Below are 25,653 nucleotides of genomic sequence, written 5' to 3'. Positions count from 1 at the left end.
TGATATTCTGATATATTGTTTTTATTTTCATTCCGTTCTTACTGGTTTTTCTTTGACCTGTGAATTGATAAGTGGTGTGTTGTTTAATTATCAACTATTAGGGATTCTTCCCAAAAATCAATCACTTCTTATTTTATTTATTTATTTTTTTTTTTTGAGCAAGAACAAATGGAGGGGAGGGACAGAAGGAGTGGACCACAGGACCCAATCCCAGGACCCGAGCCAAAGGCAGACACCTAACCAACTGAGCCATCTAGGTGCCCCTCCCAGAATTTTTTCAATTGTTACTTTATAATATAATTCACTTGTGATCAGAGTATGTATCCTTTCTGGTTTTAATCCTTTTGAAACATATTCATGCTTATTTTAGGGCCTACCTTAGGATCTATTTGGGTGCATGTCCATTTGAAGTGGAAAATGTGTGTGTTCTGTTGTTATGGGTGCAGCATTCTATAAATGTCAGTTTGGTCAAGTTGGTTATTATTGAAATCTCCCATGAATGTACTGGTTTTCCTTCTGCACTTCTTCTGTTGCTTACTGAGAGGACAGTGAGGAAGTCTCTAATTGTGCATTTATTTCACCTTTCAATTATGTTAGTTTTTGTTCCATGTAATTTGAACTTATTTATACATTTCAGATTATTACACCTTCTCAGTGGAGCAAGTCTTTTATTGTTATGATATGTCCCTCTTTGTCCCTAGTCGTATTCTGCTTTGAAATCTATTTTGATATTAACAGTCACTCCAGCTTTCATGGTATTGCCTAGTATAATCCTTTTCCATCCTTTGACCTTTAATTTATCTCTGTCTTTATAGTTAAAACTGTTTTTTTATAGCCAGCATGTGTTGGGTCTTGATTATTTTATTCAGTCTGATAATCTCCTTTTAATTGGAATGTTTAGACCATTTACATTTAATGTAAATATTTATATGGTAGATTTAAGTCGGCCACCTTGCTTATTGTTCTCTATTTGTTGCATTTGCTTTTTCTTTCTCCTTTTCTGCCTCCTTTGATTTTCTTTCTCCTTTTCTGCCTCCTTTGATTTGCTTTCTCCTTTTCTGCCTTCTTTGGTTTAAAATTTTTTTTTTTTTTTTTTTTTTTTTTTTTTTTTAAGTAATCTCTACACCCAACATAGGGCTTGAAATCAGAGCCTAGAGATCAGGAGTTGCACGCTCTTCCAGCTTCTTTGTCTTCTTTGGTTTAATTGGGTACTTTCATGTTTTCAGTTTATCTCCGCTATTACCATATTAGCTACTTCAGAGCTTTCTTATTTCCAGGCCTCTGCCCCCCAGCTTCCAACCACCTCAGCATCCCTGGTCCCTTAACTCTGTCTCTTTACCTTTTGAGACATGCTCTGTTTGGAACCCTTCACCCTCCTCCTTAGTCCAGAATGTACCCCTAGGTAGAAACCCAGGGTGATAGCGGGACTCGACTTGTTTTCTTTCTCCCAGGAACCATAGTTCTGCATGTATTGTTTTCACTGTCTGAAAACAATAGTTTCATACACTTTGTCCAGTTTTTTGCTTGCAGTGGGAGGACAAATCTGGTTCCTGTTAGTCCTTCTTGAGGAGACGTGGAAGTCAGGATTTGTGTTTATAATCTCCAGATGCTCCCTGTTCATATGCTCATGCAGATAGAGTGCAGGGAGTGTGGTGCCCTGAGGGGACACTGGTTAGGCCAGTCTAGTAACTTCTGTGCACCTCCCACTCACACAGCCTTGAGAGTCATCAGCTCTCGGAGAGATGGCACAAACACTGGACGTAATGGCACACCACCCGGTTGCAGAGTATAGCTCTGCTGTGTGCGCCGTGACGGCTGGAGGGCAACCAGGGTATGCAGGGAAGACTTGACTTCAGAGATGCAGTTCGTAACGTGGCTCCTTCACGCTTCTCAGAATCCCTACCATGATAGTGATGCTGAGTGGCCGAGAGAACGTACATGTGCTCAGGCTCCAGAGCACTGCTCAGGAGATGGTAACGGAGTCCGGGGAGAGAGGAGAAAGATCGAAGAAAAACCAATCTGTAACAGGCCTTAGTTCTCCTTACTAGGTATTTCCTCTGTTTTTCGGTTCTCATTTTCTTTCATTGTTTCTTGGGTTTGAGGTAGAGAAGGAGCTGACAGGCCACAGCCCAGACAGGACAGGCCTTAACTAACTCTAAGACCCCACTTAACTGCACACCTGTGCAACTTGCCATAATGCGTAGCCGTTTGAGGTCGCGTTATCACGCCATCCTCCGCTCTCCGCGTCAGGCCCCAGCCCTGCCGCTCCTGCTCCTCCCAGAGAAGACACTTCAGATCAGGTGTGGTGTGGTGCAAAGTACAGGGGCTCCATGACACCTCTTCAGCTAGTGACATCAGAAACTCTGTTTAATTTCAGAAACTGTTTAATCCACCTCCATTCATTGTTTTTTTTTTTTTTTTAAGATTTTATTTATTTATTTGACAGATAGAGATCACAAGTAGGGAGAGAGGCAGGCAGAGAGAGAGAGGAGGAAGCAGGCTCCCCGCCAAGCAGAGAGCCCGACACGGGACTCGATCCCAGGACCCCGAGATCATGACCTGAGCTGAAGGCAGCAGCTTAAACCACTGAGCCACCCAGGCGCCCCTCCATTCATTGTTTAAAAAGTGGGCTGTGTATAAGGAGCCAGCAGAGACTCTCTCTGTCTGATGCTGTGGAACTCTAGGAGCTCCGGGCCCGTTTCTGTGGCTGCGCTCTGACGTGCTCATCTTCGGTTATCCGTGGAATGCCAAGTGGCAGGGACTCCTGCATCAGGCATCAGTGTCTCATTTTCACTTAGGCCGCCAGATCTGCCCACCAGGCCTTTGCATGTTTTCAAGAAGAACTGGGGTGGGGCCATTTCGGATCATGGGTAAGCGAGTGCCGGGGAAAGAGGCGGCCTCCTTTATCACGTGATGAGAATGAAATGTAGACCTTGTTTGAGGAAGCAGAGGAAATACTGAGTCTTGGGGAAGAAAACCAGGATTTATTATTACCGTTAGTGGTCATGACCGCTACCTTTTATTGAGTGTTTGCTGTCTGCTAGGTGCTGTGCTGAGTCCTTCCTGTGCCTTATCCCTCAGATGACAAGCCCAAAGCTCAGAAAGATTCTCAGTGACTTGTCCAAGTGGTACATGGTCAGAGAACGATGGGGGCTGAGCCCAGGCTGTCTGATGCCAAAGGCTGAGCTTCTAAGCGCTGTCCCGCGCGATGTCTGTGCAAGAGCCTGGGCCAGCCAGTCTCCGTGTGACCTCTGGCATCTTTCCGCTCTCTGGCTCACTTTCTCTGTCACATTAAAAAGGGATTGTCCTGAGCAATTCAAATCCCATCTGGTTCTCAGTTCTTGTTCTGTGACAGCGTCTTTTGCATGTTTCAGGCTGAAGAGAAGGCAGATGCACTCAATAAGGAGTTGCTTATGACCAAACAGAAGTTGATTGATGCTGAAGAAGAGAAAAGACGACTGGAAGATGAGTCTGCTCAGGTGAGCGGAGCTCTGCCCCTCCCACGCGCCTCTGCATCTTGTACGTGCCTGAGAGTCTCGAGTCCAGCTGGCGGCTTCCTGTTGGCACTGGGGAGCCACAGACAGCTGGCTAGCTGGCTTCAGTTTCTCGCCCAGGGCTTTTTCTAGTTACTGTGTAAAGCGTAATAGTTAATAATTAGAGCATAAGAGGAGACACTGGGGCAAAGCCCATCCTTCCTTGGGACAAGAGAAATTCCTGTGTGTCAGCAGCTGAATGTGATGAAGAGAGCATTTCTGCAGAAGGAGAGCAGACATGATGTCTGACTCTTCCCCTACCTGTCCCCTGGCATCTCCCCCACAGAGCAGACTCTGGAAAGCCTGTCTTGAGCCAGCGCTCCACAGTCACTGGGGACACAGTATGCTGCGTACCCTGCAGGAAGCCCCTTCTGCCCCCCGTGGTTCTCCACGATGGTGACACTCTCTGGTCTCTGGTAGGATGGCCTGAGGTGAGAGACGATGAGGCCCTGTCTCTGTCCCGAAGACACAGCAGTCCCCTGATGAGCTTTAGTCCGTTGGGTCTGTGCTGTCTCCTCAGCTCCAGTTCACAGGCAGGGAGGAACCTTAGCAAAAGCCCCACTCCAAAATGGGGTTTGATCTTTTGGGAGTTTTGACTTTTCTCTCCCTCTCCTGGCATCGAGACCACGTGGTTGAAATGCAGCCCTGCCAGAGCAGTCAGGTACTTTTTGGAAAGCCCAGAACGGACCAGCCAGTACTGGGGCTTTATGTTTCCCTTAAAACACTCATTTTTCCTTTCCCTTTTTTTTTTTTAAATGTGTGCAGTTAAAAGAAATGTGTCGTCGGGAACTTGACAAAGCAGAATCTGAGATTAGAAAAAACAGTTCTATCATTGGTGACTACAAGCAGGTGAGTCTGAGCACCCTGTAGGTGGGTGTGTTTTCGGGAAGCCCTGCTGGTCTGGATAAATGTGTCCCCTCCACACCCAGCTGCCACCTACACTGACCGGTGACTTCACTGCTTGTCCGCGCTGACACGAAGAAACTCTCACTGTTTCAGAGAACTGTCGAGAGGATTCCATAAGATCAGGTCTGTAGAGAGCCTGGCATGGTGCCCAGCATATAAACAGGCATTTAGTTACTGAAAGCCACCCTGTCCTTTCGGCCTCATGTTCACACGCGTTCGTGCTGTAGAACCACTCTGTTCCCTGGCAGGTTGAGTTTTAAGAACGCAACTAAACTGGTCTTGTTCTTTCCTAAATTCGGATCTTGGGCTGGCTTGTGAGGCATTCAAGTGTCTATAAACCGTCGGCCGCTGAGTGTGGTGCTGACGGGGTGCTCCCGGCCTGGACCGGTGGAGGCGGAGGCGGCAGAGCAGGGGAGCCTGGGCTCGTCCTCCCACCGCGTGCCCTCGGCCACTCCGCTTCGCCATAGAATTCCTCCCAAGCCCAGCTTCTGCACGTGACGACGTTGCTCACGAGATTGTCACTTTGTTTCTTCAGATTTGTTCTCAGTTAAGTGAACGATTGGAGAAGCAGCAGACAGCTAATAAAGTGGAAATTGAGAAAATTCGGGTAAGTTTTCCTTTACCAAAGAGCTTCTGTTCTGTACCAGCTAGCTCACTGTGCTTTGCTCAGCCCCAGAGATTTTGGGAAGGGGGTGGTTTACTTGGATTTCAAAAGTGAGAGAAGCTTGCACGTACCTGACGAGCGGCCAGTCGTGGCCTGGCTCTGGGGCTGAAAAGTAACGCTCTGCTGGTTTCCTTTGGAAGGGAGTACGACGCAAGCCGGGAGCTCTGGTTTTAGATCTCAAAATACAAATGACCTTTTCCTCGTAACATCGTCTGGATGACATGACTGTCACAAAAGTGACCTGAGATTTGCAGATGTTAATAGAGCAGGTGATCACTGCGGTGCCGTGCGGGTGAAGGAGGCCTGCTGGCGGCAGTTGGGCTCAGGGTGGGGGTGCAGAGGTCAGGACCCTGTGGTGTCATTGTCACTCCCCACGTTGTGTAAAATGAGGGCACTCAGCTCCCTCTCTGGGCTCAATTCCCTATAATGGATCCAAATCCAATGAGGACTTTCAGTTTTTAATGTTTCGGTTGCCCATTCAGGGGCTTTTATAACTTGGTGCTTTTTTTTTTTTGATTTTTAAAAAAAATTTTTTCGAAGATTTGTTTGAGAGAGCGAGCAAGAGTGCACATGAGCAGTGGGGGAGGAGCAGAGGAAGAAGCAGGCTTCCTGACACTCGGGGCTCATTCTAGAACCGAGATCATGACTTGAGCCAAAGGCAGACGCTTCACCGACTGAGCCCCCCAGGCAGCCGCTGCGTTCTTTAAGGCATCCCTGTAGTAGAGCGCTCATCAAATTATTCCAAGATGAGTAACTTGCTAAAGGATGAAGGTGGGAGGGTTCTGGGCTCATAGCCTTATTCACACACGTCACCGTTTTACCTGGAACAAGACCTGGCCTCCATCCTAAGCAGTGTTTAACTAGCAGTGGTGGGGATTTTTAAATGTAATTTATTACTCATTTATTATGTGATTCTAAAACTAGCAATGCTCATTGCAGAAAATTTTGGAAATAGAAGAAAATAACCCTTTATAATTATACTGCCTGTAGATAATAATGTTATTAACATGTTGGTGTATGTTCTTTCAGTGCTCATTCTGTGTTTATTTCAGGATACAAAATACTAGTCATTCTAAGATACGCATTTTTTTTTAACATTTACCTCCTGAAATTGGGACATATTTTATAACTGATGGCCTTCTAACGTGGTGTAACTGGGGGTACCTGGGCGGCTCAGTCGGTCAGGCATCCAGCTCTTGATTTTGGCTCAGGTCTCAATCTCAGGGTTGTGAGATCGAGCCCCATGTGAGCCCCATGTTGTCTGTGCTGGGGGTGGAGGCTGCTTGGGATTCTGTCTCTTCCTCTCCCTCTGCCCTTCCTCTCTCAAAATAAAGTGGTTTAATTGGCAGAATATTTTCTTAGAGGAACATGAAATGAGGTTTCTCCCAGTCAGGGACATCTTATTTTAATGAAGTGTGGTGTCTATTTATAACCGTGCTTTACAGACAGTTCTGTGTCCTGGTTCACTCAGCATTTAACCATTTTACCATGTTATGAAAAATTCCTCACTTTGTAGAGGCTGCCTACGTACTTCCTTGTATAGATGCAGCCCAGCATATATTTAATTTCTCGCAGTGGTTGGATAGTTAATCCCTATTATTTCTCTGTCTCTGATTCTGCAGTGAAAAATCTTTGTACATAAACCTTTAGTCACCACCGCATCTTCCTTTTTTAACCAAGGTTCCTTGGAAGTGAGATGACCAGACCAAGATCTAAGAATGTTCTGATTGATTTTAGTGTAGGATGCTGCATGGCTTTCCCACTCGGGTATCTGCCAGTTCCCAAGGGAACCGCTTTTCGGGAGCTGGGGTGCTCAGCCCGGCAGCCGCTGTTGGCTCCCCAGGAAGGAGGGGCCACACCTTCGGGCCGGGCCGCTTCTCTTCGCCCGTTCACATCTGACTTTCCCTTTCAGCAAAAAGTGGACGACTGTGAGCGCTGCCGGGAATTTTTCAACAAAGAAGGTCGCATAAAGGGCATGAGCTCAGCTAAGGAAGTTTTAGATGAGGACACGGATGAAGAGAAGGAGACGCTGAAGAACCAGCTGAGAGAGATGGAACTGGAGCTGGCGCAGACCAAGCTGCAGCTCGTGGAGGCCGAGTGTAAGATCCAGGTAAGCGCCGGCCCGCGCCGTGGGCTCCAGGCCCCAGAAACGGTGTCTGCGGTTTGGGTTTTTTTTTCCCTTTTAAACTTTGGCCATAATCCTTCTAGGAAGAAGCCCATTACTTGTTATTTACCAGTGGGTGTTTAGTTAGTATTTGGCCTGTCATGAATTGGACTTTCTCCGAAGGAGAATTGTCCGTCAAGCTTGGAATCTTTTCGGTGGAGCAGGGACCTGCGTGGAAACCCCCACGGCGCCACCAGCAGCTGTGACGTGGGCTTGTTCACGGCCTCCTCAACTTCGGGCTCCTCATCTGCAAATGGAGATGACGAGAGCCCCAGCTGGCGGTTTGAAGTCTAAATGAGACAGCACAGAAGGGGCTGAGGACCTCCTCAGTGCCACCTCTGAGTCCCAGCTCCCGTCACTTAACTAGCTCTGGGACTTTGGACGTGTTACCAATGGACCTGAGCCTCCATTCCTGACGAAGAAATCGGGGCTGACTTTGGTCATCTTTATCCTGTGTGGCCAATTCCATGAGCAGCCTCCTGGAGCGCAACGTGGGCCCTAAGCGCCATTTGTGGAAGGGACCAAGTTCGGGACTGAGCTTAGGGCCTGGTTTCCCACACTGCACATTCACTGGGCATCTGCTCTCTGCCAGGCCCTGTTCTAGGTGCTGGGGTTGCAAAGCTAAGACATGGCTTGTGTGACTGTCCAGGACAATCAGGAAAAGCACCACCAAGGCAGCAGTATGTGAGCTGTGGTCAAAGAATGAACAAGGGTTGCAGCTGCAGAAGAGAGAGAACAGTGAGCATTCCCGGTGGAGGGAGCGGCCTGCGAGCAGCAGAGGGAGGAGAGAGAGGGCCCGCCCAGAGAGGAGTGTCAGGAAGCTAGCGCCCAACTGACAGTGGGTACGGAGCTGGCTCTGGGTCCGAATCATGAAACGCCTCAAACGTCTGGCCTGGGAGTCTAGACTTTAAAGGTCTTCGCTGGAAGATAATGACACCGTCTCAGCCGGAGCTCTAGCCCGGTCGGCCTGCTGTGTGATAGGTGGACAGGGGAGGGAGGCGCTCAATCAGGAGGTTGTTTTAATAAATAGACTGGGCAAGAAATGGAGAGGTCTTTACTAGGAACGATCCCAGAACTCTAGGGATTCCAGATCCTTCTATGCCGGTTGGAGACTGGGGGGATTTCCTGAGGCCTCTCAGAGTAAATGGGCTGACGTCTTGTCTCGGCTCAGCTCTGGGGACAGTGTCGACACCGGAGCCAGCATGCTCATGTACTTCGTTCCTCTTGCAGGACCTGGAGCACCATTTAGGCCTTGCCCTAAACGAGGTACAGGCCGCCAAGAAGACCTGGTTTAACCGAACACTGAGCTCCATAAAGACGGCAACGGGGGTTCAAGGGAAAGAGACTTGCTGAGCGAAGCAGCTGCCTCCAGACACCTTCAGAAAACACGACACCTTTTGTTGCCTTCTTTGGCCAGATGTGTGATTCTGTGACATGTCCCAGGACCAGAATGTACCTAAGTCAGATCCATAGAAGCATGTTGGTAGGTCATTGGACCAGAGCTCATGAAGCAGGCAGCCTCTGGGGTAAGGCTCTCCTAACTGCTGATGCTGACAGGCCTGCTGGCCGAGTGACGCTCTGGACGCGAGCTGGGAAAGCGTCCTCGGTGTAGTGCCCAGGCCTCTTCCTGGTGTGGGCCACCACCTCCCCAGCCCAGGGGCTGAGTTGACGTTGTCAGAGTTTGGGGATCCTTCAGGCTTTTGGTTTTTTCTAAACCTTTAATCTTTTTTTTTGTAATAAACATACTATATGTATTGCGGGGTGAGGGGGGGGCGGGCAGGGATCAGTAACTCAAATAATTCTTACCTACTTCAGTGCCAGCGTAGGGGCCTCCAGGCAGACGTGGAGAAGCACTTTGTTTTAAATCGGAGGGTTTCCTGGTTGTAGTTGCAGCCACCTAGTTTTGTTAAACTACACGATGCACAGGTTTTGGGTTTGGCATTATTCACGTTTCTGATCAATTCTATGCAACTCTTGTAGTTCCTGTTGTTCTTTAGTGTTAGCTGCCAAAACTTCACGGGGCTGGGCTGGGTGACGAGCGACGTGAGACAGGATTAATCATAACGTGGACAAATCTTATTTTGCTTCATGTGTCGTGTGTGTGTGTATATATATATATAAATATCTCCTCCCAGTGCGCCCAACTGACAGTGTTTAAATCCCAGACCACGACTGATCTGCACAAGCTAATTATTTGGCTCTCTGGGCACTTGCTCTCACTCTGGGTTTGTCGGGTTCCCCCTCCTCCTGGCCCTCACACGAGCTGGGAAACGTTCCCTCACTAAAAAGTTCCTAGTGTTTTTGCACAAGTCATACAAGCGAGAAGGACACTGCACTGTGTGGGTGTTTGTGAAAACGCAGGTGTGGGATGTGCGTGCGAGGGAGGCCCCGTCCTGCTGGCCCGTGTCCCTCCCCAGAGCGTGGCTGCGTGCGGACCTCGTTGTTCAGATGGCTTGCAGGTTCTCACTTCAAACCTATGGATGGAGGTTTTAGCACCTTTAAAAAGAAAAAGATAAAAGATCGCCTAGTCTTTTAATTTATATAGCGGTATGCTGACAGCTGGCGCCGAGGGTCTCGTCTCCACACGCAGGGCGCAGGTAGCTGTTCTAAGAGGCACTGGTCTGTGTATAAAGATACTTGGCTTGTTTTGTATCTTTTCCCACTGGCTGTCCTCGGGCTTGCTGAGGTCATCTGGGAGGTGACAAGTGGCAACCCCCCCCCAACCACACCCTCCACTGCTTTGTGTCTTTCTTGTTCAGTTACCGAAACAGCTGTAAGCCCATCTGAAACTAGGTGCGTGGAAATTGTGCTAGGGTAGTTCCAGTGTGTCAACTTTATGAATTGAAATATAAACCAGTAAAACTATGTATTACTATTCCTTTTGTTGGTTTTATTTTAACAGCATATTCATTAAATATTTTGGTACAAAGAGCCTCACTTTGTAGAAACCGGTTTCATCATTACATGCTCCTGCCCCGTTTCCCCCGCTCGCGCACACGGCCCGAGAACCGCAGCCCGAGTGCTGGCGGACGGGTGTGCGTGGCTCCTGCGCGCCGAGTGGCTCCGGGGGGCCGGCTTTGCAGGGGTGCGGCTAGACCAGCTGCTCCTCTGTGAGACTGACGCCTGCGCCCTCACAGCGAACACAGACTGTGCGAAATCAAGTGCCATGCTTACAGGGAGAGGTGCTGTGTGTGAATTCGGAGGGTTAGGGAAGTCCTACAGGAGGTAGGGGTGTAGTGAGACCTGGAAAGATGAAAGCATCTCACCAGGCAGAGACAGGAGGTGGAATTCCAGGCCTAAAACGTGAATGGGAGTAGGAGCCGGGGTCCACTTCTGCTCTGCTGAAACTTTCAGGAAGAGAGGCGGCATGGACGACATCTCGCAGAAGCTCTTTTCTACTCACTGGTGGGGGGCGGGGGGTTCCTCCTGTGCCCTGCCCGGTAAGGACACACAGGCCACCAGCCGGCCCTCTTTACCACCTCACCCCTTCTCTGCAGCAGGAAGAAGAGCAATCTCCCCAACCCTGCGGTTCTCCCCCCGTGCGACCTGCCCTCCGGGACCCCTTCTACACCTGGCCTCAGATGGAAACGGGCTGAGATGCAGGCCACAAAGAAGGGAAGGCGGTGAGTGAAGCCCCCGCCCAGTCTGCTGTCCACTGCACTGAAGGCGGGTGAGTGCCCTGAGGGGCCTGGGCCATGGCAGGTGCTCGACAGCGGCCCTAGAGCACTCTGGGATCCCTTTGCCATTCACAGGCTGGAGAACCTATTTCTGGGATTCACGTTCCTGGCCAGCTGGGGCAGGAATCCAGAAAGACCAGCTTGCCCTACGCTTTTCCAATCCCAAGGGTCTTAGTGTTTGGGAGTGCAGGGACGCAGCAGCAATCCTTATGTCACAGCTGGGAGAGAAGAGAAAGGAGTCCATGTGCCTATCGGGCCTGGGCACAGCCGGCCTCAGGCGACTCCGATGGGCCCTGCTTCAGGAAGGTCCCCTAATGGTGTCGAGACCCAGAATGAGAACACTGAGTGCTCGAACAGGAGTACAGGCCTTGTGGGGACAGGGAAGGATGTGTAATGGCAGGGACTGTTTTCTGCATTGCTGACCAAGGGGTTTGCTGGAGAGAGAGCCAATGAGACATTTGGCTGGAATAGTCAGGTAGTTAGCACTGTGGTCTGATCGGGGGGCGCTGGGGGAGGACTGGGTAATGAGGTTGAGGCCACGAAGGTCAAAGAAACCACTGGAGAGTTTTAACCCAACTTGCTTTCAAAAAAAAAAAAAAAAATTGAAGTGTCCTGTCAGTCCTTTAGGAAGAAAAGTTGGAGAGATTTGGTGATAAAATAGGCCAGATTGGAGACGGTTCCTGGAGAGTCACCGAAACTTGGTGGGGGGTGGGGAGGTTCGGGGGTGAGACCCAGGAAGAGTCCCGGAAACGCAGCTGGGAGATGGCCAGAGCCCACAGATGCTCAGACTCGCGCAGGCAGCTCTACCCTAGTGTTTCGGAACCTCAGCGGTACTGATCATGCTTTGGTGTGGGGCGCCGTCGTGCGCTTAGGCTGGTTAGCAACTCTCCCCCCCCCCCGCCCATTGTCACAGCATGTGGAAGTCCCCTCAGTTGTGAAGGCCTGGTCTGCCAGCGGAGGGGAAGCCAGGAGAGTGGCTGAGATCGTACAGAATGTATGGAGCGAGCAAGGGCTTAGCTGCAGGCTTAGGAAGTGCCATTTGAGGAGGAAGAGGGGCCACAGAGTATGACTGTAGCCACTGGGAGGAAAAAGGAGCTCATCGCCTGGTCCTGGGTGGGACCAGAAAGGGCTCATTGGATTTGGTATCGGGGAGGCTGCTGGTGTCCAGGGTGGGAGCAGACTCGGAGGTGGGTGGGTGCAGCCAAGGGCCAGCCGGCAGCCAGTTGAGGGGTGAGAGAGGAAGCCTGTCCGAGAAGGGCGGGAGGGAAAGGTGGGAGTTGGCAGGAAACTATGGGAGGAAGCGCAAAGAACATGGGGCTTTGTGCTGGAAAACTCCGATCCTGGTTCCGACCGCCTCTACACTTCCTCCTGGACTGTACTCTGTTGGGGCTGCTGGAAAAGTCCGTGAAAACACACGATAGGGTGGGCGGACTGCGTAGCAGGCCCCATTGAACCCAGGAGCCTCTGATCTCCAGGGCCTTGGTTGGTAGGAAGTCCCAGGGGAGAGGCGGCCTCTTCCTCAGCCTCCCAGGAGAGCTGCCACCCCGTGTGCTCTGCACCACCCCGTGTGCTCTGCACGGGGAGCAGCCGCCGGCCAGTGGCGGCGTGCAGGGAGGAAAGGTGGGCCCTGGGTGACAAAGCGAAGCAGGGTGCTCAGTGCTTGTCCACCCAGTGGCCAGTTACCTGGAGGGCAGCTGCAGGCCCTGGCCTGGCTCTGCCTTCTCTGTCCTCCACGCTGCCATCTTTGCTGGTCAAGACTGAGTTACTGGGGCAGCTCCCCGGGAGGACCCTCACGAGGGGGAAGAGCTTGGAAGATGGTAGCTGCCATTTAGAAGTTCTGTATTTTTATCTGTGAGCTTTAGTGTCCTAATCTGCCATGTGCGGGCACTGCCAGTCCTGGGGAACAGGTGTGAGCAGTGGGAGTGAGATGTGTGCAAAGCACCCAGTAAATTCTAAGGTTTACAATTCGGCCCTCGCTTGGCACCCACAGCTCACCACTTGCTGGGTCAGAGTGCCAGGCTGGAAGTTTCAGGTTCAGGAAACTTTCTGGGTTCAGGAAACTTTCTGCACCGTTAGCAGAGAAGCAGCAGCAAGTAATAAGGGCCGGGAGCACGGTCTGCGCTTGACCGTCTCATCAGAGCGGCTGCTTCACTGAGCCAGAGCGGGTCCACAGTGGTGTAAGACAGAAGCTTTTATTTGTATTCATCCAAGTGGAGAGAACGCAACACGTCAGGGCATTACAGACGAACCGCAGCAGCCAGACGAGAGGGTGAGTCTATGGCAGAGTCCGACAGTCAGTGCGAGGAGCCACAGTGTGGGCGCTGGGGTGGCAGAGAGTCCCTCTGGATGAAGGCCGGGCATCTCTGGGCGAGGCACTGGTGACGGTCCACACACGCCGGCTGCTGCTGCAACCACGCCGCAGGGTTAAAGTTCAGAGTCCCACATGTCGTCATTGCCCCAGAGGGGAAGGACAATCCGTGGTGGCCGCGTTTGCCAGTGTTTTTCAACATAATATACAACATAAAGTTATTGCCAAGAACTTTGCACTGCAAATTATACTATTTACACTTGCGTATTCAGAAACAAAACAGTAAATAGGCATTTAAATTGCTATCTAAAAACTAGCTTGGCCATCACCGGACCAGAGTGACCGTAGGCTACAGCCAGGAGTCCAATGGCATGGGTGTAACCGTGCAGTGGGAAAAGAAAGGTTTTCTACCCACAACTACGCTCGGCCTACTCCATGCCTCCTGCGTTCCCCACCGCGGGCTGAGGCTGAGCAGGGCCACCTTACTCCTGCATGAGGGAAGCCCCTTCTTGAACAGTCCTGGAACTCATTCTGGAACTGGCTGCTTCCTCCCCAGACCAGGCTACCCTTCCTACTCTGCTTGGGTGGTGACGAGTCGTACAGACCCCTCGGCCAATGCTACACGGCGCGCAGACCAGCGTGTGGGGCTGTGGAGCGAACAGGCTGAGCCGGGCCCATCAGCCTCACTGCTCCTAGAAGTGCCCTCACCCTGATTAGGACAGAGCCCGTCCGTCCTGTCCCGTCCTCTCGAAGGTGTGGCTGGGCCCCCACAGGCCACTCGGGCCGGCAGACCGCGCCCGGGGGAAAGGCCTGAGCTCAGAAACACTTGGGGCTACGTAAGCAAGGCGAGCCGTGCCAAGGGCTGAAGTAGATGAGACCTGCCCAACAAAGGTGGTTTGTGCTGCACTAGAAACTCACCCGAAGCCGGGGGGGGACAAAGCAGAGGACTCTCACCTCAAGTCAGCATTCACTTTGCTTCCTTAAGCCCCTGGGAAGGAAGTGCATCTGAGCGGGGGAGACAGCACACAAGCCAGCCGGAGCCACCTGCAATTCCTGGGAGGTGCCGGAAAGAAGGCCCCTGACTCGGGCGCTGAGGTTGCCTGTCATTAGTCTCCCCAGCTGGGTTTCTAGACACAGGCTGTCTGGAGAGCTTCGTCTCTGAGAAGGGGAGCAAGATATGGCAGGCCCAGCCGCTGAGAAACCACTGCAGCCAGTGAGCTCCAAGTGCTCCCTTGACGAAGGAGGGGTGCAGTGTGAACCCTGCCTGGCTGCCCAGGGCAGTCTGAGCGTGAGACACCATCCTGGTCAGGGAAAGGGACGCATCGAATGGCGGCACTTCTGACACGCCAGGGGAGAGAAGAGGTATTTGGGGAATCGGCTTGCCTGGCGCAATTCCAGTTACAGCTCGTGTGGGTGTCCTCGGGACCCCAGGGCTCAGTGCCACGGACGATGTACTCTGCGAGGCCAGCAGAGTGACACGGATCACAGAAGGAGCCCGCCTGGAGCAACGTGTCTTGCCCCTGACACACCAAACTCCGAGCCAGAGGTGGGGAGCAGTGCTCAGCCTGGAGAAGATGGGAAGAGGCTGGACACTGAAGTCACATGTGCAGAACGGACCTCTTTAAGGGCCTTCTGAGCGATCTAGAACTCCTGTCTGTCCCTACCCCAGACTTCCATGAGCAACAACAAAAATCTGACTTTACAGAACAGCGGAAATATTTAGGTTAGAGTCTGACCATCTGTGTCCCTGCGCAGGAAAATGGCATCAAGCCTGCCGCGTGGCTCCAGCGCTCATGGGCTAGGAGAGGGCAAGCGCCTGGGCCAGGCTCCAGCTCCAGAGGGGACTGTGGTGCCTGACTGACCCGAGCCTCCCTCTGAGGCCTGAGCTACCTGAGGAAAGGCCAACACCTCCATCACAGCCAGGCCCACTTTTGTCCTTTCCCTTCCATGAGCCCAGAAGTGCTTCTGGAAAAAGCATTTTCCACTCCTCGGAAAAGTTACCCACCTACTGTCAGAACACAACCGCCCCCTCCCCCAAGTCCCCAAAAGAGACAGGACCAGGGTCCAAAGTCTAAAAGGCACGCCCTCCACGAAAGGGAGCCTGACCGGCCCCAGGCCAGCCTCCAACAGGCCTCAGAGGCACAGCTTTGACCATAACTTCCTTCCATAACCTTCCCCTGGTTCCCAGCACTGACAAGACAAAGCTTCACTCCGCAGGCAGCATGCAGTGTTCCTAGGTTTCCAGTGGTTTCCTAGCACCACCTGCCCAGGGTAGCACCCAGCCCCTCACCTGCAGTCTGGGGCTCCAGGGGACCAGGGTGCGGGCAGAGCACGTGCAAAGCACCTGCAGCTGTGGGGCCTCGGCGGGTGCCTTCCCTTCTGGGAGCTGCAGGGGAGCCTCGCCTACTGCCCCGGGCCTGCTGGGGGCTCGGGGAAAGGGCATGTGTGCAGGCACACACCAGGCCATGCCAGGGCAGCTCCTGTCACTGCACGGGAAGCACACAGCACCCCCCCCCCCGACTTAGCACCTCTCCGATGCTCCCCCTACAGCAGCTCCCTTCCCCTGCCCAGAAGCTTCGGGGGGGGGGGGGGGTGGGGGTGGGGGGGAGAAATCTGGAAAACAGAAAGCACTATATACATTTGTAGTTTTCATTGCCCCAACTACGTCGAGCACCTTGGGGCAGGCACCATGAGTGACTCACCTCACTGTCCCCCATACCCGGTGGAAAGCCTGGCCTCAGGCAGGCTGTGATACACCTGGCAGGGCTGGCTTTAGCCTGTGATACACACACTTCTTGCCTCAGGAGCGCGTAGGCTTCTGGAGAGTCCCGACCCTCGTGTGCGCTGCTCTGAAGCCTGTCCCGTGGGCTGGCTGCACGCAGACAGGAAGTGAGTCCTGCCTGGAAGCCTTCCTGCCCTGAACTCCATTCTGAAGAGAGAGGGAGCCCATTTTTACCCTCACACACCAAGGGCCCAGGCCAAACTCTAATTCTGGCTTGAGACTGAATGTTCAATTTGTCTTGCCCTGGTCAATGGTCTTTAGGACAGCAAGAGCAAAAGAGCCTGGATGTGGAGGATTTTATCAAGCCTTGCCCAAAGTGGGGGTGCTCCCTGCCCTCTAAAGCCAATGGCCAGAAAGACCAACTCTCTTGTCCTCTCATTCCCACTTGAATACCAACTCTAACCAAATTCTTGCCCCAAAAGCCCAGACGAAATGCAGATACTATTTGTAACCACAGATCTGGTCTTCCATGAGAGTGATGGATCTAAAACGCATCTGTGATGAGTTCACCATCTTGCACACAGCCTCTCCCTGGCTCCCAAGCGCCCGGAGAATGAGGTCCCATGCTCTTTGGCCCGGCACTCGGGGCCCTTTCCAGACTGGGCCCAGTGTGCCCACATGACGGCGCGGTTCCTGCTGTTCCGCACACACACCCTCTCCTCTCCAGAGCCGCTTCCTTCCGATGGCTCTCCTGATTCACCCTTAGCCCTTCTCTCCTCAGGGCCCCTGTCACCTTGGACTTCCCTGAGCGCCATTCTGCTCTGTATTTAGCTCTCGCCTGTCAATGCACCCCCTGTCCCCGCCGACACACACACTCAAAACCCATGATCCTTATGGGCCAGGACTGCACCTTCCTCCGCAGTGCTCACACAGGACAGATGCTCTCAGGAAGCCCTTGTGGGAACGTGGATGGGCCAGGCAGTGGAAGGAAGGAAGTTTCCAACCATGAATAAGCCAAGGGATGAGCAGTCTACAGTCTAGGATGGGTTGGCAAACTATGGCCCACGACCTGTTGGGGTGGTTGGTTTAAGTACAGTTGGTGGCGGTCACAGCTGCGCTGCGTTTAGCACCGTCTCTGGCTGCTCTTGTGCTCCCACAGCCTGGCTGATTAGCCGTGAGTCCGAGTCGTCCGTGGAGCCCGAAAGACTGTCTGTCCCTTTCCACAGTCCACCACCGTCAGGGCGGAGGCCGTGCTCCCACAGCCTTCCTCGTCAGGATGCACACAGCTGACGCTAAGGTGGCCTGCTGGGACGGAAAGCCAAGGCCGCTTGTAGTTAAGACACACTGGGCCCTGGGGTCCTGGCCGCCCAAAAGGCTGCAGGGATCCGTGGCTCAGGGCACCTGTAACCTTTCATGGGTTACATAGGTTCATCTGCCCTGAAGGTTCAAAACTGTAGCTGCCTCTTTAGCCTTAATCCCCAGCAGAGCTACAGAACTAACAGGTGCAGAGACGCACCGTGACGCCGCCATTCTGGCGCCACCTGTCCGGGACGAGCCCCAGATGGCAGGCCCGAGCAGACACCAAAGTCACACGCGCTGTTCTTCCCCTCTTTAAAGTCCTCTGTAAAGCCAGCCAGCAACTTCCCACCAGCTACAGACCATGTTCCATAGATGCTAAATCCAGACTCAGCGTCCAAGAATCCAAGCTCCAGACCTTGCCCAGGTAAAGAAACCAAAACATTGCTTTAAAAAAAAACAACACACAAAACAGAAGGCCTCTGCACGAATGAACACCCAGTACTTGTCACTGCCTTTGACTGGCGAACCCAGCAGGGCAGACGTGTGGGAACACTTGGGGAAAGGGCGAGATGCTGACTGGCCGGGCTGCAACCCTGTCTACTGCCAGAGAGCACAGGAGGCCTCACACCTCACGCCAGCGAGGACTGGGGCCCACCGAACTCCCACTCCCCAGCCCAAAGGACATGGCCTCTGCCACACTGCCTCCTCTCTCCCGTCAACTCCCTGCCCTGCCAGCACCTTCCTCCCTCCCCCACCTTCCCCATCTTGGCCCCAAGTACCACTGTCCTGTCAGTGACCTACTGAAGAGAGGCCCAGGAGAAGTGCTTGGGCAGTGCCCCCCCCCCCCACTACCCATAGGAGACTGTGGCTCCCTGGCCCCCTCCTGGGTGCCACCACGTCCATCCTCCCACGCAGCTGGGGCGAGGAGCCCGGCCTGTGAAGAGACCCCATTCTTGCATCTGTGGCAGCCTCTGCCTCCCACCTCCGGTCCTTCCCCATCCAACTGTCCAAATCAACCCTCCAGAATTCTCTCACCATTCTGGAAGAGGATGATCACTGAAGGGCACAGTACCCAGGCCCTTCCCCCAACTGACTCCAAATTACACATCCCATCTGTCACCACCGTTCTGACCATGCCGGTTCCCATGAGGAAGTAACTTCATGCTGCTCCAGGCCATGCCCTTTCTGTGTACACCATGTGCTGCCAAATCGCCCCCTCAACCTCCCGCTGCCACACCAGCCCTTTCTTCAAAGCTCTTCTCACGACCCTCCTGGCAGACTCCCACCCAGCTCGGGTGGCCGTCTCGGGGGGAAGACTTTGGCACTCCAGTCAGAGCTGCTCAGGTCCTCAGCCCTCACAGGCCTGGCTCCTGCACTGAGCGGAAGACCCGCCGGAGTTTTTTCCAAGCACAGAAGACGGCTCTGATCTGTTCAAACGCCTGGGCAACGCCTCCCTCTTCCGTGTACTCATCTCGGTCCGCAGTCTAACCTACTCTGCTGTCTAAGCCGAAAACCCTCCCATTTTCTCCAGCTGTTCCTTCTGCCCACCACAGAGCCTGGTAAGCAGCAGCAGGTGACAGTGAAGATTTCTCAACGAATCCCTCTGTCCAAGAGGGGAGAAGTGCTCTCGACAGTGTCCCCAAACATATCAGTGTTCCTTCCAAACCTGATATCCCATGGAAGAAATTCCTCTGCACTATGCCAACAGCTTGCTTAAACGTTCGGTACCAAGGGCCCCATTTCTCACCATACCTAATCTCCCAGGGCAGCCCTGTCATCATGGGAGGCACACGTTAGCCCAAAATGCCCAACTGGCTTTCTATAACCATCCTTACCCTTCCAGAGCCACCTACAGTAAACAGAACCCTTTAAAATAGCTAAGGCATAAGTCGTCCTCTTCCTCAACCTCAGTGAATCTCACTTTGAGGGGCTTTCAGCATTCCAGAGTTCCCCAGGTGCCACCTTCCAGAGGTTTCTCACATCCTGGATGTCCACAATATTTTCCTTATGTAGCCTCTAAGGACATGAGGGGTGAGCAACTTCTGAGAGTGCCTCCATAACGGAAGGGTCTAACGAGATCCCAGCATCAGAGCACGCAGGCATGGGTCACTGCGAGGGTGACCCCTTTGGTCGGAACACACACTGAAGGCCTAGGCAGAGACAGATGACAGCAAAATGCAGGTGAAACTGAATACAAAAAGTACAATCCTAACCGCACCCTGCGCCCCCCCCCCCCACTGGCCCCTGGGGATCTCCACCAGCCATCACTGACTTGCACGTGGTGGCAGAGTCCAGTTACAGAGCAAAAAAGATGGTGTGGAAACAGATGGAGCTGAGGCTAACCAGTCCGTCCCCTGGCCCGGGGGCGAGCTCACGAACAGTTCTCCAAAGGAACCAGACCAGTAAGCCTAAAGTCGGGATCCTTTTTTCCCCACATGGCAGGAGGTAAGGGAAGGAGAGGGAGCAGAGGTTTCTGCTTATTTTGTTTCCAACCACAAAGGATCTACTCCGGGAGCTGGAAGGGAGGTGCGTGGAATGCATCACAGCGCCGAGGGGAACCAGGAGCCCGGCGGTTTGGAAAATGGGGCGGGCAGCAGCGCCCCGCAGGGACACAAACCATCAGGACTGTGCACCGTGAGTGCTATCAGGCCGGGGGGCCAAGCTGAGCCGGTGACAGGGCTGTGTAATCTGGGGCAGGTCACTGTGGCTAAGCCTCCATTTCCTCATCTGTAAAAGGAGATCATTTCTGGGTCCCACAGTTGTGGTGTAATTTAAATCTCATCTCTAAGAAAGGGCTTCTGTTAACTCCAAAAACAGTGGAAGACATGTTATTTCTTCTGTGTGGTTAAAACTCACTTATTAGGAGCCACAGTGTTTTGCCACAAACAAGCTGGGTGGCTTGGCGAGGTCTGTGGGCTTCCACGTCCTGGTCCGCACGGTGGAAACGACAGCGTGCGCTGCAGCTTCTCCAAACCGCAGGAGCAGCACAGGGCGCGGCACGGCCCCTGGGAAAGAACTGCTGAGGGAGTGTTGGGGCAGCTGCTCACCCTGCTCACACGCAACCCGGGTTTAAAACAGTTCCTTCTTCCTGCTCCCCTCCAGCATCATGGCAGACGGCACAGAGAAACGGCCTACTGCTAAGGACCGTGGCCTGTGGTGAGGGAGAACTGTTCTGCCCCGGAGAGGATTCGGCCTCCATCCCCAGGCAGAGACCCAAGTGGCCATCATCAGCAAAGGAGCCAGCAGCCGGGTGTGTAGCAATGGGAGAAGGGACAAGGGCGGCAGAGTGGCTCACAAGACCTCCAAGCCACCCCAGTGGGGATCACCAATCACGGCCCAAAGTCGGGCGCGGGGGGCGCCCTGCCTGCTACCTTCAGGCTGGCAGCCTGTCCTGAAGCCTCGACCGGGAAAAGTCCTGCTGATCAGGACAGGCCACCGCCACCTGCCACTCCCCCGGGACCCCTCAAACCCGGGCTGCCAGCACCCCAGGCTCCTCTTCCTTTTACCCCATAAGTCAAAACCTCTCCAGGCTCCAATCTTCTAAGCAATCCCATCACCAATAAACCATTAGCTAAATGCAAGCAAAGACCTCAAGTACTCACTGACATTCAAACGGAAAAAACAAGCTTGAAGTACAACAGCTTCCTTTGTTTAAAATGCAGCCACACCTTAGTCTTCTAGCCTATCTTTCCAGTTTATTAAGCAACCTTGGTCTAACAGAAAGTAGCCCTAAAAGCCCAGGATATCTGGTCCAGAACAACCTCAAGTCAGAGAGCCTGGCTTCAGCACAGGAGCCTTTGAGCTCAAGGCCCTGTGACCGGGAGGTCCGATCGACCCGGCCCACTGCCTGCACACCTCCCTCCCGCCACACAGTGCTCCCCTCACCTTCGTCCAGACGGCACCCACAGCGTGCATGGCGTGATGGAAAGAGGCGTTAGCATCGAACGCAGTGGGGTTTCATTCCTAATTCCAGTGCTTAACTCTGAGCCTCGGTCTCTTCTGTTGTAAAATAAGAATCCTACCTCCAAAAAGCTTGTTGGAGAATGTCCAAGTGCCTGGCCCACACGAGAGAGCAATTCGAGCATTTCTGCCTTTTCTTTCTCCTGTTCCTTCAATCTACTGCTGCCCACAGCCCAAAATAACTGAAACTGAAGGCTGCCGTTGACTTCATTCCCTGCAAACATTTAGCTGACAGGTAGAGGTGGAGCCCATTCATCCCAACCTTCCACAGGATCCAGGTGGGCGAAACCCGACCAAGACTGAGAGACCGGCCCGTAGGCAACGCGAAGAGAATGCCCGCTCCGCAGCCAGGCTAACGTCACCTCCTGTGGACCAGAAGCAGCCAAGGAGGTACCGCCGGACATCTCCGTCTGTGCTAAGCAGCCGCCCTTAAGCTGCCTGGGCAGATGATACCCTCCCAGTAAAGGCAGCACAGTTCACAGAGAAGGCGAAGTTCTGCCAAGTAAAGACCAAGACCCTCCTTAGAAGGACCAAGGAATTAGGATGTTAAAACTGACTGGTCAGGGCGTGGTGGCAGGAGAGAGGAGGAAAGAAAAAAGAAAAGAAAGGCCCTCCCTCAACCTTGGCTCAATGAGGCAGTGATTCCTCCAAACAGCCGCAGCTACAGAACGCGGTGGCTTCTGCCCGGACATTAGTTACGTGAGTATCTCTTGGATTCAAGAAAAGCCTTCTGCCTTGGGGCTACAGTGAGAGAGTAGGTCTTTGGAGTTTCCCCTGGAGCTGGGGGCTGCTGAGTCCCCTCCTCTTTCACTTACCACTGCAAACAATAAATGCCTTTGGTACAATTAAAAGAAGAAAAAAAAGAAACCCTCTTGACTATCATGCAAGTCTATCTTATTTGCCTTTAAAGGTAATGCTCAGTCCCTGTCTACACAGTTTTTATAAACTTAGAGCGTCACAGAATTCAACCTAAAAAAAAAAAACTCAGTCTGTAATTCCCACCTCGCGTTAAGTACCACCGGCCAACAGACAGGGACCCACGCTCCTGCCCACCCTACCTCAGAGCAACCAAAGCCTGCACAGAAAGAGACCGGAAGCTGTATAACCGACGGCGCCCGTCTGACCATCTACCCATCTTTCCTTTTCCAAAAAGAGAAAGAGATGGATGGACTGGCAGGCGTGTTTTTTCTCAGATTCACACACAAGGGAGGCCTCATGTGGTGACGATTGCCAATTTGTTCCAAAGCGTTGAAGCAGACTGGGAGAGAGACGCTGGAGGAATGCTGTGCGGAGAAGCATCGGCCTTCTAGACTGAAGTCAGTGGCCTTCTAGGCACGCCACCCAGGCTCCTCTTTCTGTGGTTTATAACAACTTGCTTTCTACCTGCCAAACACTGGCGAGCTCTGGATGTTGGCTTCCCATGCTAGCTGCAATCACACACCTCTTTTTCTTATTAATGCCCTGGCAGGAAAGCTGGAATCAGCAGGTTGATATTCTAAGCTCAGCCCTTTTGAAGTTCTAAGCACACTTACATCCCCAAGCAAGTATTTCCAAATCCCTGGCAGGAGACCGGCCAGTGATTTCACCACCACCACAGAAACGCGAGCATTTTCAGTCAGCACGGATCTGCAGCGACCTCCCCACACTACCTCTCCCGCTAAGTGTTTGCTTTATGCTTCCTGTTTAGTCCCCAGATGCCAGGAGTCCTCTCTCAAAGTGTGGGAGCACCCCAAACCTACAAATACCAGGACACCAATGCAGCTCCCCCTGAGCAGGCCATGCACTGGCTTCTCCCCCTACCTGCCAGCACAGTCTTGCCGCCTCCCTCACATACCTTCTGTCCCTTCAGCCAACCGTGATAGGAACTGTCAGCATCTCCTGAGTACTTACTGTGCACCAGGTACTCTTCCAAGCACCTGAGGTGAATTAACTCATCTAATCCCCAAGCCTCATGGGAATTTGCTGGAGGGCGAGAAATACTTTGGCCCAGATTCCCACAGGGTTTCTACTCCCTATTTCTAGCTATGCTGTAAGGCTTACATAACCTAATTTGCAGTATGGAGCTACTTTTTAAAAATCTCCAAAGATCACTGCATCAAGTATCAATGGAAGCTGTTAGCTCCTACCTAAAATGATAATGTGGGAAAGGATATCTATTCTTACAGCTAACTCAACTTCAGTTCTTGACTTAAAACCATCTTTCTGGAAGATGGGATGAGGAAGGGAAGAGACAGCTTCTTACGCAAGAAGTACTAGCATGTGCTCTGTAAGCTCCCGCTAGAGACATCCGCGCTGCACCGCATCCCAGCGGCAGGCAGTTACTTAACTCTGGCCGTTACTCGTTTGCTACCTGTCTCCCTTCCAGGCCTCCTCGTAACATTGAGAAACCTCTGGTCACTGCATGGCATCAGATCCTTGTAGTGTGCACAAATACAGCAGGATGCTTCTTGCTCTGAGGACTTCAGAGAGGCCCTGCCCCCTGCTCCCCCCAAGACGCGCCGGCCTGTGCTGAGTGGGAGGTACAGGAGGACCATTCACAGAGCAGCTTGTTTGCAGCTTTAACTGCTCCTAATGCGCCTAGTTCCTCGGGCTCTAGACTGCTAGAAACCTGACTGCTGGGGGGCATGGGTGGGGACGCATGTGCAAATCTTAGTGGATTCCCCTAACTCACTACTGAAGATTTGCCTCCACTGCAGTTATTAAAGAAATCTAACAAACAGGTAAGTTATAATGAATGATGATTACAAGGGTAAAATTCCCCTCGCTTGTCATCAAAAAAATGGTGTCTGTGTTTAAAGCAACCACTTTGGTCCCTGCTATACTATAAAAACTGCTTTAAAGGACTGGAATATTTGTTTTTCATTTCATTCCACTCACTCACTTGGAGAGAGTTCCATGAACATAAACCAGAGTTGGTTTCAGGCTCTCAAAACTGTCAGGGAAATATTTAAAATGAGTGAATTTCCAAATGCTGGCCAGTTCAGTGATATCAGAGGGCCTACATTATTAAATAACTCATAAACTACTAGCCAAGTTAATTATCTTTGACAATGCTGATGCATCATTTGTCTCCCAACCTAGGGAGTTTATGATCGGCCCAATTCCACCAACAAGGAGACTCTCAAACTTGAAATGTTTTCACTGGGCAGAGACACTGTTTCGCAGTACCCAGAGAAGGACCTGGCACATAATGGGCACCTCGGCTGCTCGATGAGGACTGGAATGTATGTAGTACTAGTCAGCTAGACCTCATACAACCTTCTGTAGATGCCAAAACCACATTCGACGTAATACAGATTTTGTATGGGGAAAAAAATGTTCCAGCAACCTTCGAAGTTAGTAGTAACAAGAAAACTGCTACTTAGAGACATATAAAACACGAAATTCATTTTAATCTCTATATATCAAATATGGCCTCAGCAAAGAACATCTAACACATATGAAATATATTTATGGGACACACTAAATGAAGCAAACCCTTACTAAAATATGTGGCCGAACCCTCCCATCTTTTGAATGAACTCCGTGATGGCCGAGTAAGGTGGGAAATCCATCGTCTAGCTGCCTAACCTGGAAAAGACGGATGAACTGCCTTCCGTCTATTTGGTCTCTGCAGACTGGGTATTTACCATGCTGAGGCTTGCCAAAGTTGGTTCTGCAAATAGCTTAACTCAGTCAATTACGTATTCTTCCACAGTTATCTTAATATTTTGGTTTTTTGTTTCGTTTTCTATTGCTTTTTCTTTTTATGGCTTCTTGCTGCTGTTGTATTAGGGCATACAACCCAGATCAGAGATTTTCATTTCTCAGAAAAATTTCTCTCCTTGAGAAATTGGCACTTTGATCCTCTGCTTGTGTAACAGCTACGCATAAATGGATCCTACCGGCCATGTTACCAACCTCGCGGCTTATAAAATTCCAGCACGTTGGCCAAAAGAGTGCCCTGACGTTAAAGTCTTCTTAGGTGAACTCTTCCCACCACCGAATTCTTTTATTTAAACAGGTCCACGTGTGTAATTCACATCCATGTAACATCGTAAGTTTCTACGCACATATACACATTTAACTCGTAAAAGTGAAACGTCTCTCTTGAATAAAAAGTAATTACAAGGGTATTAAAACAAATGCTGAAAATAACTCTCTTACATTTAGATCATAAGCGTTTTAAAGGTAGTATGGGGACATGAGACCTAAGAGACCAAACATCCTGTATGATTGTCACATATGCGCGCCGTGTTCATTGACTTTGTTATTTTTCCCTTTAATCAGAAAATAAAAGAGCTTACCTTTGTTTACTGAGACCACAGCTTACAGTCACTAGATCTCAGCCTATTTTATACAAGTGATATGGCTACGAAGGTCCGAGGAGAACGAGAATAAAGTGAGATAAACGTGCTGAAAACTGCTTAAAAGTATTAAC

The 25,653-nt window shown here is 51.8% G+C and overlaps 2 protein-coding genes across 7 annotated transcripts in view; one reads left to right on the top strand and one right to left on the bottom strand.

The window, feature by feature from the left end:
• Positions 1-10,882, top strand: part of RABGAP1 (RAB GTPase activating protein 1) — a 156,285-nt gene extending 145,403 nt beyond the window's left edge. For 3 of the 5 annotated variants that reach the window (XM_046023281.1, XM_046023282.1, XM_046023284.1), the window contains 5 exons: positions 3,375-3,479; positions 4,299-4,382; positions 4,975-5,046; positions 7,016-7,213; positions 8,498-10,879. In XM_046023281.1, the coding sequence (XP_045879237.1) occupies positions 3,375-3,479; positions 4,299-4,382; positions 4,975-5,046; positions 7,016-7,213; positions 8,498-8,620 (582 nt within the window). In that variant the 3' untranslated portion in view covers positions 8,621-10,879. Of the gene's footprint in view, positions 1-3,374; positions 3,480-4,298; positions 4,383-4,974; positions 5,047-7,015; positions 7,214-8,497 lie in introns of all 5 variants that reach the window. The other 2 variants (XM_046023285.1, XM_046023283.1) reach the window with 2 other exon arrangements.
• A 2,235-nt stretch (positions 10,883-13,117) lies between these two features.
• Positions 13,118-25,653, bottom strand: part of LOC123953228 (spermatid perinuclear RNA binding protein) — a 147,314-nt gene continuing 134,778 nt past the window's right edge. The window contains exons 17-18 of one of the 2 annotated variants that reach the window (XR_006820840.1): positions 25,520-25,653; positions 13,118-13,349 (exon numbers count right to left, since the gene is read on the bottom strand). Coding sequence is in view for 1 of the 2 variants with exons in the window: in XM_046023288.1 (XP_045879244.1) it covers positions 25,649-25,653 (5 nt within the window). In the remaining variant the exon portion in view is untranslated. The other variant, XM_046023288.1, reaches the window with a different exon arrangement.

The sequence above is a fragment of the Meles meles genome, chromosome 11 (genome assembly GCF_922984935.1).
Source record: "Meles meles chromosome 11, mMelMel3.1 paternal haplotype, whole genome shotgun sequence".
Classification (NCBI taxonomy): domain Eukaryota; kingdom Metazoa; phylum Chordata; class Mammalia; order Carnivora; family Mustelidae; genus Meles; species Meles meles.
Note: the sequence above shows the minus strand (reverse complement) of the source record. Positions and strands in the feature narration are given on the sequence as shown.